Source organism: Eumetopias jubatus, unplaced genomic scaffold (assembly GCF_037043125.1).
Source record: "Eumetopias jubatus isolate StellerSeaLion01/CBP00866 unplaced genomic scaffold, mEumJub1_p1.0 scaffold_16, whole genome shotgun sequence".
Taxonomy (NCBI): Eukaryota; Metazoa; Chordata; class Mammalia; order Carnivora; family Otariidae; genus Eumetopias; species Eumetopias jubatus.
Window position 1 is genome coordinate 79,576,678 of NW_028274822.1, and position 13,480 is coordinate 79,590,157.

At 47.9% G+C, this 13,480-nt stretch overlaps 1 protein-coding gene and 1 pseudogene across 2 annotated transcripts in view; one reads left to right on the forward strand and one right to left on the reverse strand.

Moving 5' to 3' along the window:
• Positions 1–4,376: 4,376 nt before the first annotated feature.
• LOC114219132 (small ribosomal subunit protein uS13 pseudogene) lies at positions 4,377–4,897 on the reverse strand (annotated as a pseudogene).
• A 7,246-nt stretch (positions 4,898–12,143) lies between these two features.
• The window catches only part of KSR2 (kinase suppressor of ras 2), a 403,757-nt gene continuing 402,420 nt past the window's right edge, over positions 12,144–13,480 (forward strand). For both annotated transcript variants that reach the window (XM_088019751.1, XM_028116658.2), the window contains exon 1: positions 12,144–12,323. In XM_088019751.1, coding sequence (XP_087875877.1) covers positions 12,144–12,323 — 180 coding nt within the window. The remainder of the gene's footprint in view (positions 12,324–13,480) is intronic.

Below are 13,480 nucleotides of genomic sequence, written 5' to 3' on the forward strand. Positions count from 1 at the left end.
GACAGCTGTGGTGTGGTGTGCAGTGGAGGTGCATGAGAAATGGCCCATGGTGTGAGCTGGAAGGGCAGGCGTGTGGGCTTCCTCTCTGACCTGGGCAGAGCGGACTGCAGGAATGGTGAGATCCAGGGTAGGCAGCACGCCTTGAATATGGCCAGACTAGGGAAAAGGTTTTGTTTCTCCTGTCAGTGGCTGCTTTTTTGTCCCGTGGGGGAGAGCTTGGTGGAGGAGCTCACAAGCAGGAGCCCATGGAAAATGCATGGCCGGGATGTCAGCAATTGCGTCACAGTTGCACTCTGGAAAGGGGTGATCACTTTGAACGATGCACACGCGTTCACATGACAAACCATTAAGACTCCAGCCTGGGTAAACAGCATGTGTTCTTTATCAGATTGCTTCCTTAGTCTATAGCACAGTCTATATAGGCTAGAGTCCTTCAGGCCAATTAAACAAAGGCAGGGTTAACTGTCAGGTTTTTATGAGGTGCTTTCGATGCTGTTTTTGATAATGAAGCCACGGAGTCTCCTACCAAAAAAAAATAGATTATTTAATTCCTATGTTTTTCTGTCTCTGTCAAGATAACTGCTGAGCAGCTGAAGATAGCATATGTTTGTAGGGGTAGCTATCAAGAACAACACAAGATATCTACTTTAAAGTAAAAACTGTAAAGATTCTCAACGTGTAAGTTATTTTCTCTGTGGCATCTGAGGCCAGAAGAGGGGCAATTCTCTAAAAGGAAGATGTAAAGCAGTAGTTGTCAACTTGGGCTCTACATCAGAATTACCCTGGGGAGCTTTCAAAAATCCCGATACCTGTGGCACACCCCAGACCAAATAAATCAGAATCTCGGGGGGATAGGACCTAGGCACCAACATTAAAAAAAACAAAAAATTTCCCAGGTGATTCCCACGCGCAGCTAAGGTTCCAAATCATTGCTAGAAGGGGAAATTTCCTTACCCTTCTGAAAGTCGTGTAACACTTCTGGGGAAATGGAATCCACTGACATCTCATTTCTGGAGGAATGAAAATGGAAATCACCATATCGATGGCCTGATTTCCATATTTTAGTATCTGCCTCTCTTCTAATTGTTCTGTGCAAGTATTGGAAATCCTGCACTTTAGTGCCCATGGGGACAAAGCAGGTAGAGCAGATGGGGATCCCAGGGGAAGGCTAGGGGAACAGAGACTGGAGGGGAGCCGAGAGTCTCGGCCCCAAAGTTGAATAGCCTTTCCACACTCCTCCTGGTGCTTCCAGGGGCAGGTGCAGCTCAAGTGGGGCCAGGGTTTTGGATTTTTCCAAATAAATTGCTCATCAGAATTTTTGTATGTAAAATATCCCATTTTAGAAATGTTAGCCAGAAATTAAAGAATTTTTTTAAAACCTCCCTGCAGCCAAATGAAGCTCATCTGCAGGCCAACTTTGGCTTTGCGGGCTGCCTTTTAGATCACCTGATTTATACACCTTTTGGGAAGCAGGGATTCTTCTTCTTTTTTTTTTTTTCATTATTGTGGTAAAATACACCTGCCATAAAATTTACCATTTTAACCATTTTAAAGTGTTCAGTTCAGTGGCATTAAGTACATTCATGGTGTTGTGCACCCATTATCTCTATCTAGTCCTAGAACCCTTTCATGACCCCAAACAGAAAACCCATACCTATTAATCACCTCCCCTAGCCCCCTTGCAACCACCAATCTGCTTTCGGTCTCTATGGATTTGCCTAGTCTGGTTGTTTCTTATCGATGGAATCATACAGGCTGTGACCTATTGTGTCTGGCTTCTTTGCTTTGCATAATGTTTTCAAGTTCATCCCCATTGTAGCACGCCTCAGTGCTTCCTTCCTATTTACGGCTGAATACAGCTCCATTGTATGGATATGCCACACTTTGTTTATCCACTCATTAGGTGATGGGTAGTTGGGTGGTTTCCACCTTTTGGCTATTGTGAATAGTGCTGCTGTGAACATTTGTGGGCATGTTTTGTTTCAACAGGGGGATCATCCTTACATAGCAGATGCCCCCATAGCACTAATCCCAATTCTGAGCATACTCATATGTGCTCATGAGTCGGGGACTTAACTATAGCGGGACCAAATTGTCCCACTTTGCCTTGGATTGTCCTGGTTTTAACATGGAAGGCCCCGCATCCAGTAAACCAATAGAGGGAAGTCTGGCAGTGGTCTCATCCACCAGCAAAAGCCTTCTCGAGGCAATGCCAATGGTTTTAGTATTTTGATGGTGACTTCAAAAATCATCGTGACAAGTCTATGTTTCTTGCGGTTGTCTCTAATTGCAGTGACTTCAGGACACTGTGCTTTGGCACAAGCCGGTTCCTCGATGTCACCCAGAGGATTCCTATCCCTTCTGTAGTCTCAGCTTCAGACTCATGTCCTCAAAAGAGCCTTCCCAGAGCCCCTTCCCTTGCACAGGGGTAAAGGACTCCTTTCCTTTATTCCCAGAGCATAGTATAATTACAGGATGCATTTGCCTGGGTCTCCCCATGAGACCACAACTCCCTCAGGGATGGTGGAATATTGCTGAGATTTTGGTCTGCCCAACATCCATCCCCTCTTCTGACAATAGCATTCCCCTTTTCCTTTGGGGGGGCAGCTGTCCCCTAATCTCAGACAACACGGTTTGGGTGGAGTTGATACCAGTTCCTGGCAACTCAGACCTGGCCCGTCTGCACATTCCATCCCCTTGGTCGACACAGCTGGCTCAAGAAGAGGTGACCTGAACCAGGTTAGGGCACAATCAATCCTGCAACTTATGCAGGAGCTAGCTGGAACTAAGTCAGAGCTAAGGAGGAAGGAACTCTACTTCTGATAGGGTTGCTAAGCTCTCGGCGCCGTCTTTGCCACAACCTGGGGAAAAGCTGCCTCAAAGTGAAGCCACCACGGAAGAAAGCAGAACTGAGGGACAGGGAGAGAAAGGGATGATGCCAGGCTGCAGTGAGTTTCCTCCCCTTAACTTCCTGGTTCTATGAACCACATTTTTGCTTAAACTGGCTCATTTTGGGTTTTCATCTCGTCCAACTAAAAGAAAACTGAAGAATGCACTGTCTTTTATTAATATTTAAATCCCATACTGTCGTATCATCCTGGCCCATTATAGGCACTCAAGAAATGTGTGTGTCAATGCAGACTTTTCTAGGTATCCCGTCGCTATGTTTTTTCAGTAATGATATGATATCGATGCAAGAAGAGTCAGGAGGGGAGGATGTGGAGAAGTTGGAGCCCTCCCACATTGCTGGTGGGAATGGTAAATGGTGCAAACAGCTATAGAAAATAGTTTGGCAGTTTCTCAAAAAGTTAAACCGAATTATCATATGATCCATCATCCCCGCTACTGGATATACAGGCATATCTCATTTTATTGCACTTCTCTGTATTGAGCTTTGCAGATACTGTGTTTTTTCTATTTTTTTAAAGATTTTATTTATTTATTTGAAAGAGAGAATGAGATAGAGAGAGAGAGCATGGGGGGGGAGGGTCAGAGGGAGAAGCAGACTCCCCGCCAAGCAGGGAGCCCGATGCGGGACCCGATCCCGGGACTCTGGGACCATGACCCGAGCCAAAGGCAGTCGCCCAACAACTGAGCCACCCAGGTGCCCGATACTGTGTTTTTTCTAAATTGAAGGTTTGTGGCAACCCTGCATCAAGCAAGTCTATGGGCACCATTTTTCCGACAACATTTGCTCACTTTGTGTTTCTGTGTCACATTTGGGTAATTCTTGCAATATTTCAAACTTTTTCATTATTATTGTATTTGTTATGGTGATCTGTGATCAGTGATTACACCTGCTGAAAACTCAGATGCGGCTAGCATTTTTTAGTAATAAACGTATTTTTTAAAAGATTTATTTGTTTGAGAGAAAGAGAGAGCACGTGTGTGTGTGCACAAGTCGGGGGAGGGACAGAGGGAGAGAATCTTTAAGTAGACACTCTACTGAGCACAGATCCCGATGTGGGGCTCAATCACATGACCCAGGAAATCATGACCTGAGCCGAAACCAAGTCAGACACTTGACCGACTTGCCACTCAGGCATCCCAGGAATAAAGTATTTTTTATTTTTTATTTATTTATTTATTTTTATTTATTTATTCATGAGAGACAGAGGAGGAGAGAGAGAGAGGGAGAGAGAGAGAGGGAGAAGCAGAGGGAGAAGCAGGCTCCCAAGGAGCAGGGAGCCCGATGCGGGACTCGATCCCAGGACCCTGGGATCATGACCTGAGCCGAAGGCAGACGCTTAACCATCTGAGCCACCCAGGCGCCCGGAATAAAGTATTTTTTAATGAAGATATGTACATTACTTTTTTTAGACGTAATGCTATCACACACTTAATACACTGAAGTCCCATGTAAATGTAACTTTTTTTTTTTAGGTGTATAAACTATTTTATTAATAGACAAGGCCTACAAATTTATTTCTTCTTGGACACACCCACGGTGCGGCCACGGCGCCCTGTGGTCTTGGTGTGCTGGCCTCGGACACGAAGTCCCCAGAAGTGGCGCAGCCCTCTGTGGGCCCTAATTTTCTTCAGTCTCTCCAGGTCTTCACGAAGTTTGTTGTCCAGACCATTGGCCAGGACCTGGCTGTACTTTCCATCCTTCACGTCCTTTTGTCTGTTCAAAAACCAGTCTGGGATCTTATACTGGCGAGGATTCTGCGTAATGGTGATCACACGTTCCACCTCATCCTTAGTGAGCTCTCCGGCCCTTTTGGTGAGATCAATGTCTGCTTTCCTCAACACTACATGAGCATATCTTCTTCCCACACCCTTAATTGCAGTGATGGCAAAAGCTATTTTCCGCCGCCCATCGATATTGGTGTTGAGTACTCGCAAAATGTGCTGGAACTTCTCAGGGATCACTAGAGACATGGCGGCGGCCCCAGCGGCAGCGTGTAGGCCTCCTGTGGAAGCTGTAAATGTAACTTTTATATGCACTGGGAAACCAAAAAATTCACTTGACCTGCTTTATTGCAATATTTGTAATATTTATTGTAGAGGTCTGGAACCAAATCCATCTCTAAGAGATGTTTGTCTGCCCAAAAGAATGCATGACAGGTGTTGAAACAACTTGTACACAAATGTTCATAGCAGCACTATTCACAATAACCAGAAGGTGGAAAAACGCAAATATGCACCAGCAGATGAACAGGTAACCAATGCAGTCTATCCATACAATGGAATATTACTCAGCCATGAAAAGGAATGAAGCACCGATCCATGCTACAACATGGATGAACCTCAAACACATTACGCTAAGTGAAAGAAGCCAGACACAGAAGGGCTGATATTATAAGATTCCACTTATATGGAATATCCAGAAAAGGTAAGTCCATAGAGACAAAAAGTCGATTAGTGGTCGCAAGAGGCCGACAGAAGGTGGGAATGTGGAATGACTGCTAAATGTGTATGGGACTTTCCTCTGGGTGACAGAAACATTCTGGAATCATAGAGTGCTGATGGTTGCACAACGCTGAGTGTAATAAATGTCACCAGTGGTAAATTTTATGTTATGTATATTTGGCTGCAATAAAAACAAGCCAAAAGAACCTGGAACTTCATTGGGGCTGCTGCAGATGGATGCCATGCGGGTTGTTTCCTTCATCAGGTGCCCAGGCTGGGGAGGGGGGCATGGCCTCAATTTGCCCCACGAGCCTTGACCCCTGGTACCTGAGCAGAGCAGATGCTTTCTTCTGATTCACCATTTAGGTTAATGCAGAGCTTCACAGACAGGATGGCGTAAGATGTAAGCAAGTTTGGTCGATGACCTCACTTTACTGCAATTTTCAACGATACTCCTTCACCGTGCTCTAAGTAGTTGGCCAGTGCCACAGTACACATCCTCTCCCATCCTGAGGGTGCTATCTCTGAAAAATTCACAGTGCATTGTTGAGTGCTTAATTTGTAAAGCTAGCATAAATCACTGGACTAAATTGTCCATTATCGCGAGCTCAAGTTATCTTGCCATCAAGAGAGTGATCTGGTTGCTTTGGTTGCACTGGAAAATTAAGAGACAAAGAGGCAAAAGGCCAAAAGGAGAACACTAGAAAAAGTCCATTTTCTGATGTTGGAAAGACTTCACAAAGTTAAAGATAGGAGCATTCTGCCTGCACTCATCAAAGGTATTTTTTAAAAAAGCCATTTATGTTTTGGGGATCAACGAGTTAGAACAGAACAATAATAGTCCTCTCGAAGCTATGGAAGATTTGGTTTTATCCTGGGGACTGGCATTCTGAGATTGTTATCCCTGCAAAGAATCAGGAGGAAAAAGGAAAAAAAAAAAGAAAAGAAAAAAGAAAAGAAATGCCCTGGGAAAGCAGTATGTTGAACCCTTCAAGGAAAAGTCGGTGTTACTTTTGTTCAGTTCCAGGGGCATTGGCCACCTTGCTACTTCCTAATGTGCCACTTTCCAATTTGGGTCCCTATTCACAATGCAACTTAGAAAATATTGGGGACAGCTTATCGCTAATATAACGAGATGTGGAATGAGACTTTTCCTGTTGACCCAGAACTTCAGCTAAAGCTTCAAAGCTGAGGGCAATGGGTAACAATACTTCCTCCTGTCAAGAGGTGGCCAGACTGGTCCCTTGACCATCAATAACCATCAGCCTCCAGCCTATATAAAACAAGGGCAGATTTTATCCAGAGGACATTTCTCTGACAGGTCTTTGTAGGGGGTTTTCTTTTCCCCTCTGACCTCCAAGTCAAGAGAGGAGAGCTCAAAGCAGAATCACTCATGAGACTGGGGGGCACCAAGGTGGGGGTGGCTGGTACCTCACTGCCAGCTGAAGGTTGCCTGGGGCTGCCCATGACAGCAGGGCAAGAAGCGAGGGCAGAGGGCAAAGGTGCATCCTATTTCCCAGGGGCCAGAATATGTATGTGGGTCTGAGTCATCCTGAAAAGACTCACCCAAGAGGACTCACCCAGGACTCAGAAAAAGAATGTGGGGTACTTCCCAGGGTATGAATGGAAACGAGGTGTGCACGAAGTCACCCAGCACATGCACTGAGTCCCCACAAGGCCCCCACAGGGTTCTCCAAAGATCCCCCAGTACACATGAACCAGCATGTGAGTTCTTGCCGGGCCATGGCAGGGGGTGGGGGGCATCTGACACCTGAGAGAACTATACCTGTTCTCAGCAGCTGCCCTGCTCCTATACTCCGGCAAGGTGAGCTGGGAAGGGGCAGGAGAGGACACACCTGCCTCATCTCCACTGCAGATTCCCCAGTCACTTGTGGGTCAGACTGGAGGGGCTTGGGGAAGAGGTATTAAACCGCATATGAGAATAGAGTTTTGATTGGACTGGACTGGACTTCTAATATGAGACTCTTCTCATAGTTGAAACTCAGAGCTATGGGGTCTGATGTGATATTTCCAAGCTCAGCTAATTTCATAGCCCAGTAAGAATAATTTATTCCCACTATTGATAAAGGCGCTGTGAGACATGCAGCATCCAAAGTGCCGTGCAGTTTCCAGAATGAAGACCTAGCAACCACAGCGCAATGCACAGCAGTCAGCTCCAGTTCTCCAAGCTTGAAATTGGTGAGATTTCTATTGATCTGTGGTGCAAACCACCTTAAGCTATGCTAGGGGCAACCAATGCAAATGCCAACAGGGGCCAGGCAGGAAATATAATGAATGAAGGGGTTTAGGTGGGGCCCATGGTGAACTGGAGAGCCTGCGTCCCATCCGAAAGGGACAGCTGTCTCTCAAATCTAACCAACTATTGCCCAATGAGGCCAAGTCTTCCGATTTTCCCAGAAATGCCAGAAATCTCCATTTTTGGTAGTGTCTCCTGATTTTGGCATTATTGGTAAGAATATTAGTCAGGGTTCTTTGTTGCAAATGACACAATGTACTCCAGGTAGTTCAAGTACTAGTGCTTTAACGGGGGGTACTATGGACTGAATTGGGTCCCCTCCAAATTCACGCGTTCGAGCCTTAACCCCCATTGGACCTTTACATAGGGTTGGGTGAAGCCAAAGGGTGAGGCCCTAATTCAAAAGGGCGATGGCCTTTTAAGAAGAGGAAGCCATGTGAGCCATGCCTGCTCTGTGTGGACACAGCAAGAAGACGTGCTCTGACATCCAGGAAGAGGCTTTCACTGGAACCCGAACATGCTGGCACCATGGATCTCCAGCCTCCAGAACTGTGAGAAAAATAAATTTGTCGTTGAAGCCACCCATCAGTGGTGTTTTGTTATGTCAGCCAAGGCAGACTAAGACAGGTGGTTAGAAAGCCTATAGAATCTCCAGGAGGACAAGAGTGCTAGGCTTGGACTGTCCAGCTGGGAATGATGCCCAAGCCACACCATCGGACTGCCCCTGTGAATGCCATGCTATGCCTCTCAGCACAGACCCCACGCTTACACAGGGGCAGGACACCTGGCTCACTTCCAAGTATAAATCTCATGTGATGTGTGTAATGGTCGAGCCCAGATCACATGAAACTTGGTTGCAAGGAAGGTTCTGGAAGTGTGCTTTGGTTTCTCTTAATGGAGACGTGGGACTCATAAGGTGGGCATTTTCCAAACATAGGAAAGATATTCAAAAGGGGCTGTACAGATGCAAAGTATAACAAATGTCCACTATAGCAATTAATTGAAAAGGCATGGTGGTTGGGAGGGGGGCAAAAAGAATGCCTTTGTGGGCTGCTTATAGCCCTGCCAGCTGATGACTTCTGAACTATGGGATACTTCCATTTTTTAGACTTCTACTTCATCTGAGAACAACCAGAAAAGCCAAATCAAATCATCATCATCATCATCACCCACTTAAAGGCATTCAGAGAGCTGCTGAAGCAACCAGAACTAGAGGGACGAAGATTCTGGAACGATGTTGAGGTGAGCTGACAAACCGCAGCCACTTTTTCCCTGGGGCATTTGCAAATTTGGGCACTTGGAATCTAGACTTTTCCCAGGCAAGGATGCCCCTGCTGGGGGCACAGAGAAACCAGCAGAATTTTGGCAGTGTCTTAGGGCTGGAGAGACAAAATTAGGGACTATCCTAGAGAGAAGGGAGGGGTAGAAAAGCGGTTTTCCCCTTAAGATATTTGGCAGATTCTGAAACAGTGCAGGCCAAGAGGCTAGAAGCCAAACAGAAAGCCCCTGAAAAAGAGAAGAGTGTCCAGCATTCTTCCCATGTTATGACTAAAAGGATTAGAGCACAGGACCAGGGGAAGGGGCCTCAGTGAACACCTAAAGTTCTCAGCTGGAATCTCTGAAAGGCAAAGCCTTAGAGGTGGGAGCCAGAGTTAGATCGGTCTCTTATCAAAACTGCAACCCAGCCTCCACCCAGCTCAGCCCCTGACTGGATTAAGATACTCAGCCCCCATGCCATCTGCTTGCAGAGAAAGGGTGAGCCCTCTCCAGAGTTAGAGATCACCTGGAGACTTTATATATATATTTTTTCATACACAGATGTGGTATGGCCCTCAACAAAAATTACAAGGCCTGCCAAGAGACAGGACCAAATCCCTGAAAACAAATAGAAAAACAGGCAATAGAAACAGACTGTTCAGGTGACCACAGTACTGGACTAAAACCAGGGCTTTAAAATAACCATGATTAATATTTGTTCAAGAGGCACAAAACAAAAGAAGGAGAAAAGAGATGAAAAGTGAATTTTTAAAAAAAGATTTTATTTATTTGACAGAGAGAGCGAGAGAGCACAAACCAAGAAGAGCTTCATAGTCCAAAAGACTGAAGACATAGAGAACTCACTTGAGCTCCTCATCGACAGAGGGATTTTGAAAATGCTAATTCAGCTCTGTATGAACTGTAAAACCTCATGGCCCAATATCTAAAAAAAAAAAAAAATTTGTCATCATTGCCTGTCATTCTCTTTACTTCTCAAGTGGCTTCCTTTAAGGGATGCATTGTATCATGTGTTCTGAGTCACGCTGCTCCATAAACCAGTTGCCTGGCATGGAGCTCTGTTTACCTGGAGAAAGAGGAGCCTTTTGCTGATTATCCTAAATACATCCTTTGAGCAATGTGTGTTGGGAGTACCAGTATCAGGAAGATAGAGCCTCTCTGGGATGACATTTGAGTCGACACCAACTGACAAGGAACCAACCAGGAGAGAATTCAAGGGAGATGTGGTCTGGGCAGAGGGGTTATAGAGAGCAGAGAACTCTGAGGCAAGAACATGTTTGATGATTTGGTCAGGGGTGGGCAGACTTTTCTGGAAAGGGCCAGATAGCACATATTTTAGGCTTTACAAGTCACACTGTGCCTGTTGCAACTACTCACTTCTGCTGTTACAACACAGCAGTAAACGCGGAGATAGAACAAATGGGTGGCAGTGGTCCAATAAAACTTTGTTTATGGACACTGAAATTAGAATTTCGTATAATTTTCACACGTCACAAAATCTTTTGATTTTTTTCCAACCTTTTGAAAATATAAAAACCATTCTTAGCTCTGGGGCCACAGTTTGCTGGGATAAGATCGTTTAGGTAGGCTGGGATCAGATCGTGCAGCACACATAGGGCATGGTAACAATCAGACTAAGGCAAAGCCCCTCTCCCCCTCCAAAAGGAAAAGCCACCCCTCAGGGTAACTGAAGTCCAGGGCCAATTCGGGGAGTGGGCAGTGTTCTACAGTTCATAGAAGATGACCAGTTTTGTTTTACTTTGTGCCAGTAACAAGAAAGGACAAATGAACACACGCACACGCACGCACTCTGGGAGGCAGCTTCCTACAGCTCATGGAAGATGATCAGGTTTTATTTTTCCCCAGTAACAAGAAAGAACGAACGAACGAAAAGACAGGCAGACAGACGCACACACACAGGGCTCAAGGAAGATGATCAGGTTTGTTTCGTTTTACACACACACCCCACGAGCCAGAAAGCCAGAGAGGACGTGCCCAGGTTCACGCTGACGTTTCTCCAGCACGCACCAAGGGTTTGAAAGTTGGGTGCACACCTGCTCCCAGCCCGAGCGCACCTGCTGAGCAGTACTCCGGCCTCGTCTCGCGAGAGCGTGCCGTAGTTAGTAGTGGCCCCCACCCCCACCCCCCTCCCGCCCCCGCGCCCAGCCCCCGCGTCCCGGCGCACACCCCGCCGGCTCCCCCGCCGCGCGCGCCTCCCCCGCGCCCCCGCCCGCCGGCTCGCACGCACGCACGCCCGGTAGTAACTGCACTCCGCCACGCGAGCTCCGCACCCCCGCGAATCCCGCGCCCCGGGCCGCGCCGGCAGCCGGCCCCTCCGCGGGCAGGTGCGCGAGCCTGCGCGCGCCGCGGCCGCCTCCTCCGGCGGGTCCCTGGCGCGCCGGGCCGGGGCGGCTGCGCGCACGGCGCCGCTCCACCAACCCGCTCCCCGCAGGTCCCTCGCTCGCTCTCCATCCCTCGCCGGCGCTCGCTCGCTCCCCCCCGCCCTTTGATTGACAGGCAAGATGTCGGTGCGGAGCGAGGCAGGAGCGAATGCAGCAGCCGTCAGCCCCGGAGCCCGGCGGCGGCAGCAGCAGCGCGAGGAGGAGACAGCAGCCAGCCGCAGTCGCCGCCGCAGCCGCGGGAGCAATGCGGACAGCATCTTGAGGACGCGCTAAAGCACCCCAAACGGTGGACGATGCCGTGTCACTGCAACTGGGAGGGGGGCAAAGCAGAATTTTTTTGACATAAAAGCCAGCCAGCCAAAAATATATATTTGTCCTTCACGGAGCCGGTGTGTAAAGAGTGAGCGTTGTTTGCCCTCGCCTCCTCCTCTCCTCTCCTCCTCCTCCCCCTCCTCCCCCTCCTCCTCCTCCTCCTCCTCCTCCTCCTCCTCCTCCTCCTCTTTTTCCTCCTCCTCCTCCTCCTCCCCCCCCTCCCTAAGTGTACAGACAGCATCACATCACCTGGTTTGCTTCTGAGAAACAGCATCCCTCCTTTTCAGGGACCAGAGACTCAGAGAGAGGAGACATTCTAATGGAGTCTGCTTGATACCCCGAAATAAAATAATAAATTTTGGCTCTTGTCGCCTCCTCCCACCCCACCCCCTCAACCCTGTGTGAGATGTTGGGTTTCTTCTTCATGAGACATTGTTGAGAAGTCGCAGTGGCTGGAGAGCGTAGGGGGTAGACTACCTCTACTCCCCCCCTTTTTTCTCTCTGGGAGGAGGAGGAGGAGGGGAAGGGGGCTTGCCGAGCAAGCGATGGATGAGGAAAACATGACGAAAAGCGAGGAGCAGCAACCTCTGAGTTTGCAAAAAGCCTTGCAGCAGTGCGAGTTGGTCCAAAACATGATAGACCTGAGCATCTCCAACCTGGAAGGGCTTAGGACCAAATGTGCCACCTCCAACGACCTCACACAAAAAGAGATCCGGACCCTGGAGGTAGGTGTTGCCTGGGGGGGGGGGGAGCAATCTTTCCTTCCCTCTCCTTGTTCCCCACCACCCCCTTTCCTTTGATTCTGTTTGTTGGGGGGCGGGAGGGTGTGGGAGGGTAGCAAGGTGGGCACGATTTGGTTTTCTGTGATTTATCTTCTTTGCAAAGCCTGCTCTGGTTGTCCCTTTACTGTACCGCTGTCGTCTACGCTTGGCTGGGTGGTGGTGGTAGTAGTAATGGTGATTCCTTATGTATTATTATTCTTGCGGCTGTTATTATCATTCGCTTACTCTCTGAGGAGTGAGTTCTCTCTTTTTTCCGCTTGTGGATTTGTTTATATGCCACGGGGGCTTGTGTGCTGGGTAAGGCATTAAGGCGCTGCAGAGAACCCACGTGACCTTGCGCATTCTGCAGGTGGTCAAAGGTGGTTTTTGCTCGCAGAATGGGGCTGCCTATAAATATAGACCTTTTCTGCCCTCGGCCTCCTTTCCAGCCCCGCTTTTGCCCCTTGGATTTTGTTTTTGTTTTTGTTTTAGTTCAGTGGTATACACGTCAGGAGGCAAGAGGCAAAAAAAAAAAAAAAATCCCCATTGAGCTCCCCGTTTCCAATCAAATCGTTTGATGCAGGGAGCTGTTGCAGGCCTGAAACGTGTAAAAAGATAACAGAAAATATGCCTGGATGAGCACACACAAGTGGTGTGGGAAAATACTCTTGAATCTTGGTGGGAAGGTGAGGAGAGGGGTCGGGGGAGGAGTCATCTCTGGCGAGTTGTAACATTGTCTCCAACAGAACTTGAGGGGGAGTTTGAAGCAGTTTTGGAGGGTGGGTTGGATGCAAAGTTACTCAGAAAGAAGATGGCAGAAATTACTTCTTCCGAAGGCCATTTGGTCAAAGGAGGAAGGTTTCAGGAGCCTTAGAAAATGTCTGATGTGCACGTAATCATTGGGCATCCACGTTGTTGGAAACATCTGAAGGGTTCCACTCACTTCTCCCTCAAAGCAGCTGTACACATGGCTTGATTAAATTTGGGAACTCCCATTAGCTGGCATTTGCTGAGGGTGGTGGCTGTGGGACTGGAAGCAAAGGAAAGGGGTTCTCCCTCTGGTAAAGTGGGCATGTGCGGTGCTGGGAGGTTCCCTCTGTTTCTAGCTCAGGAGTTTCCAA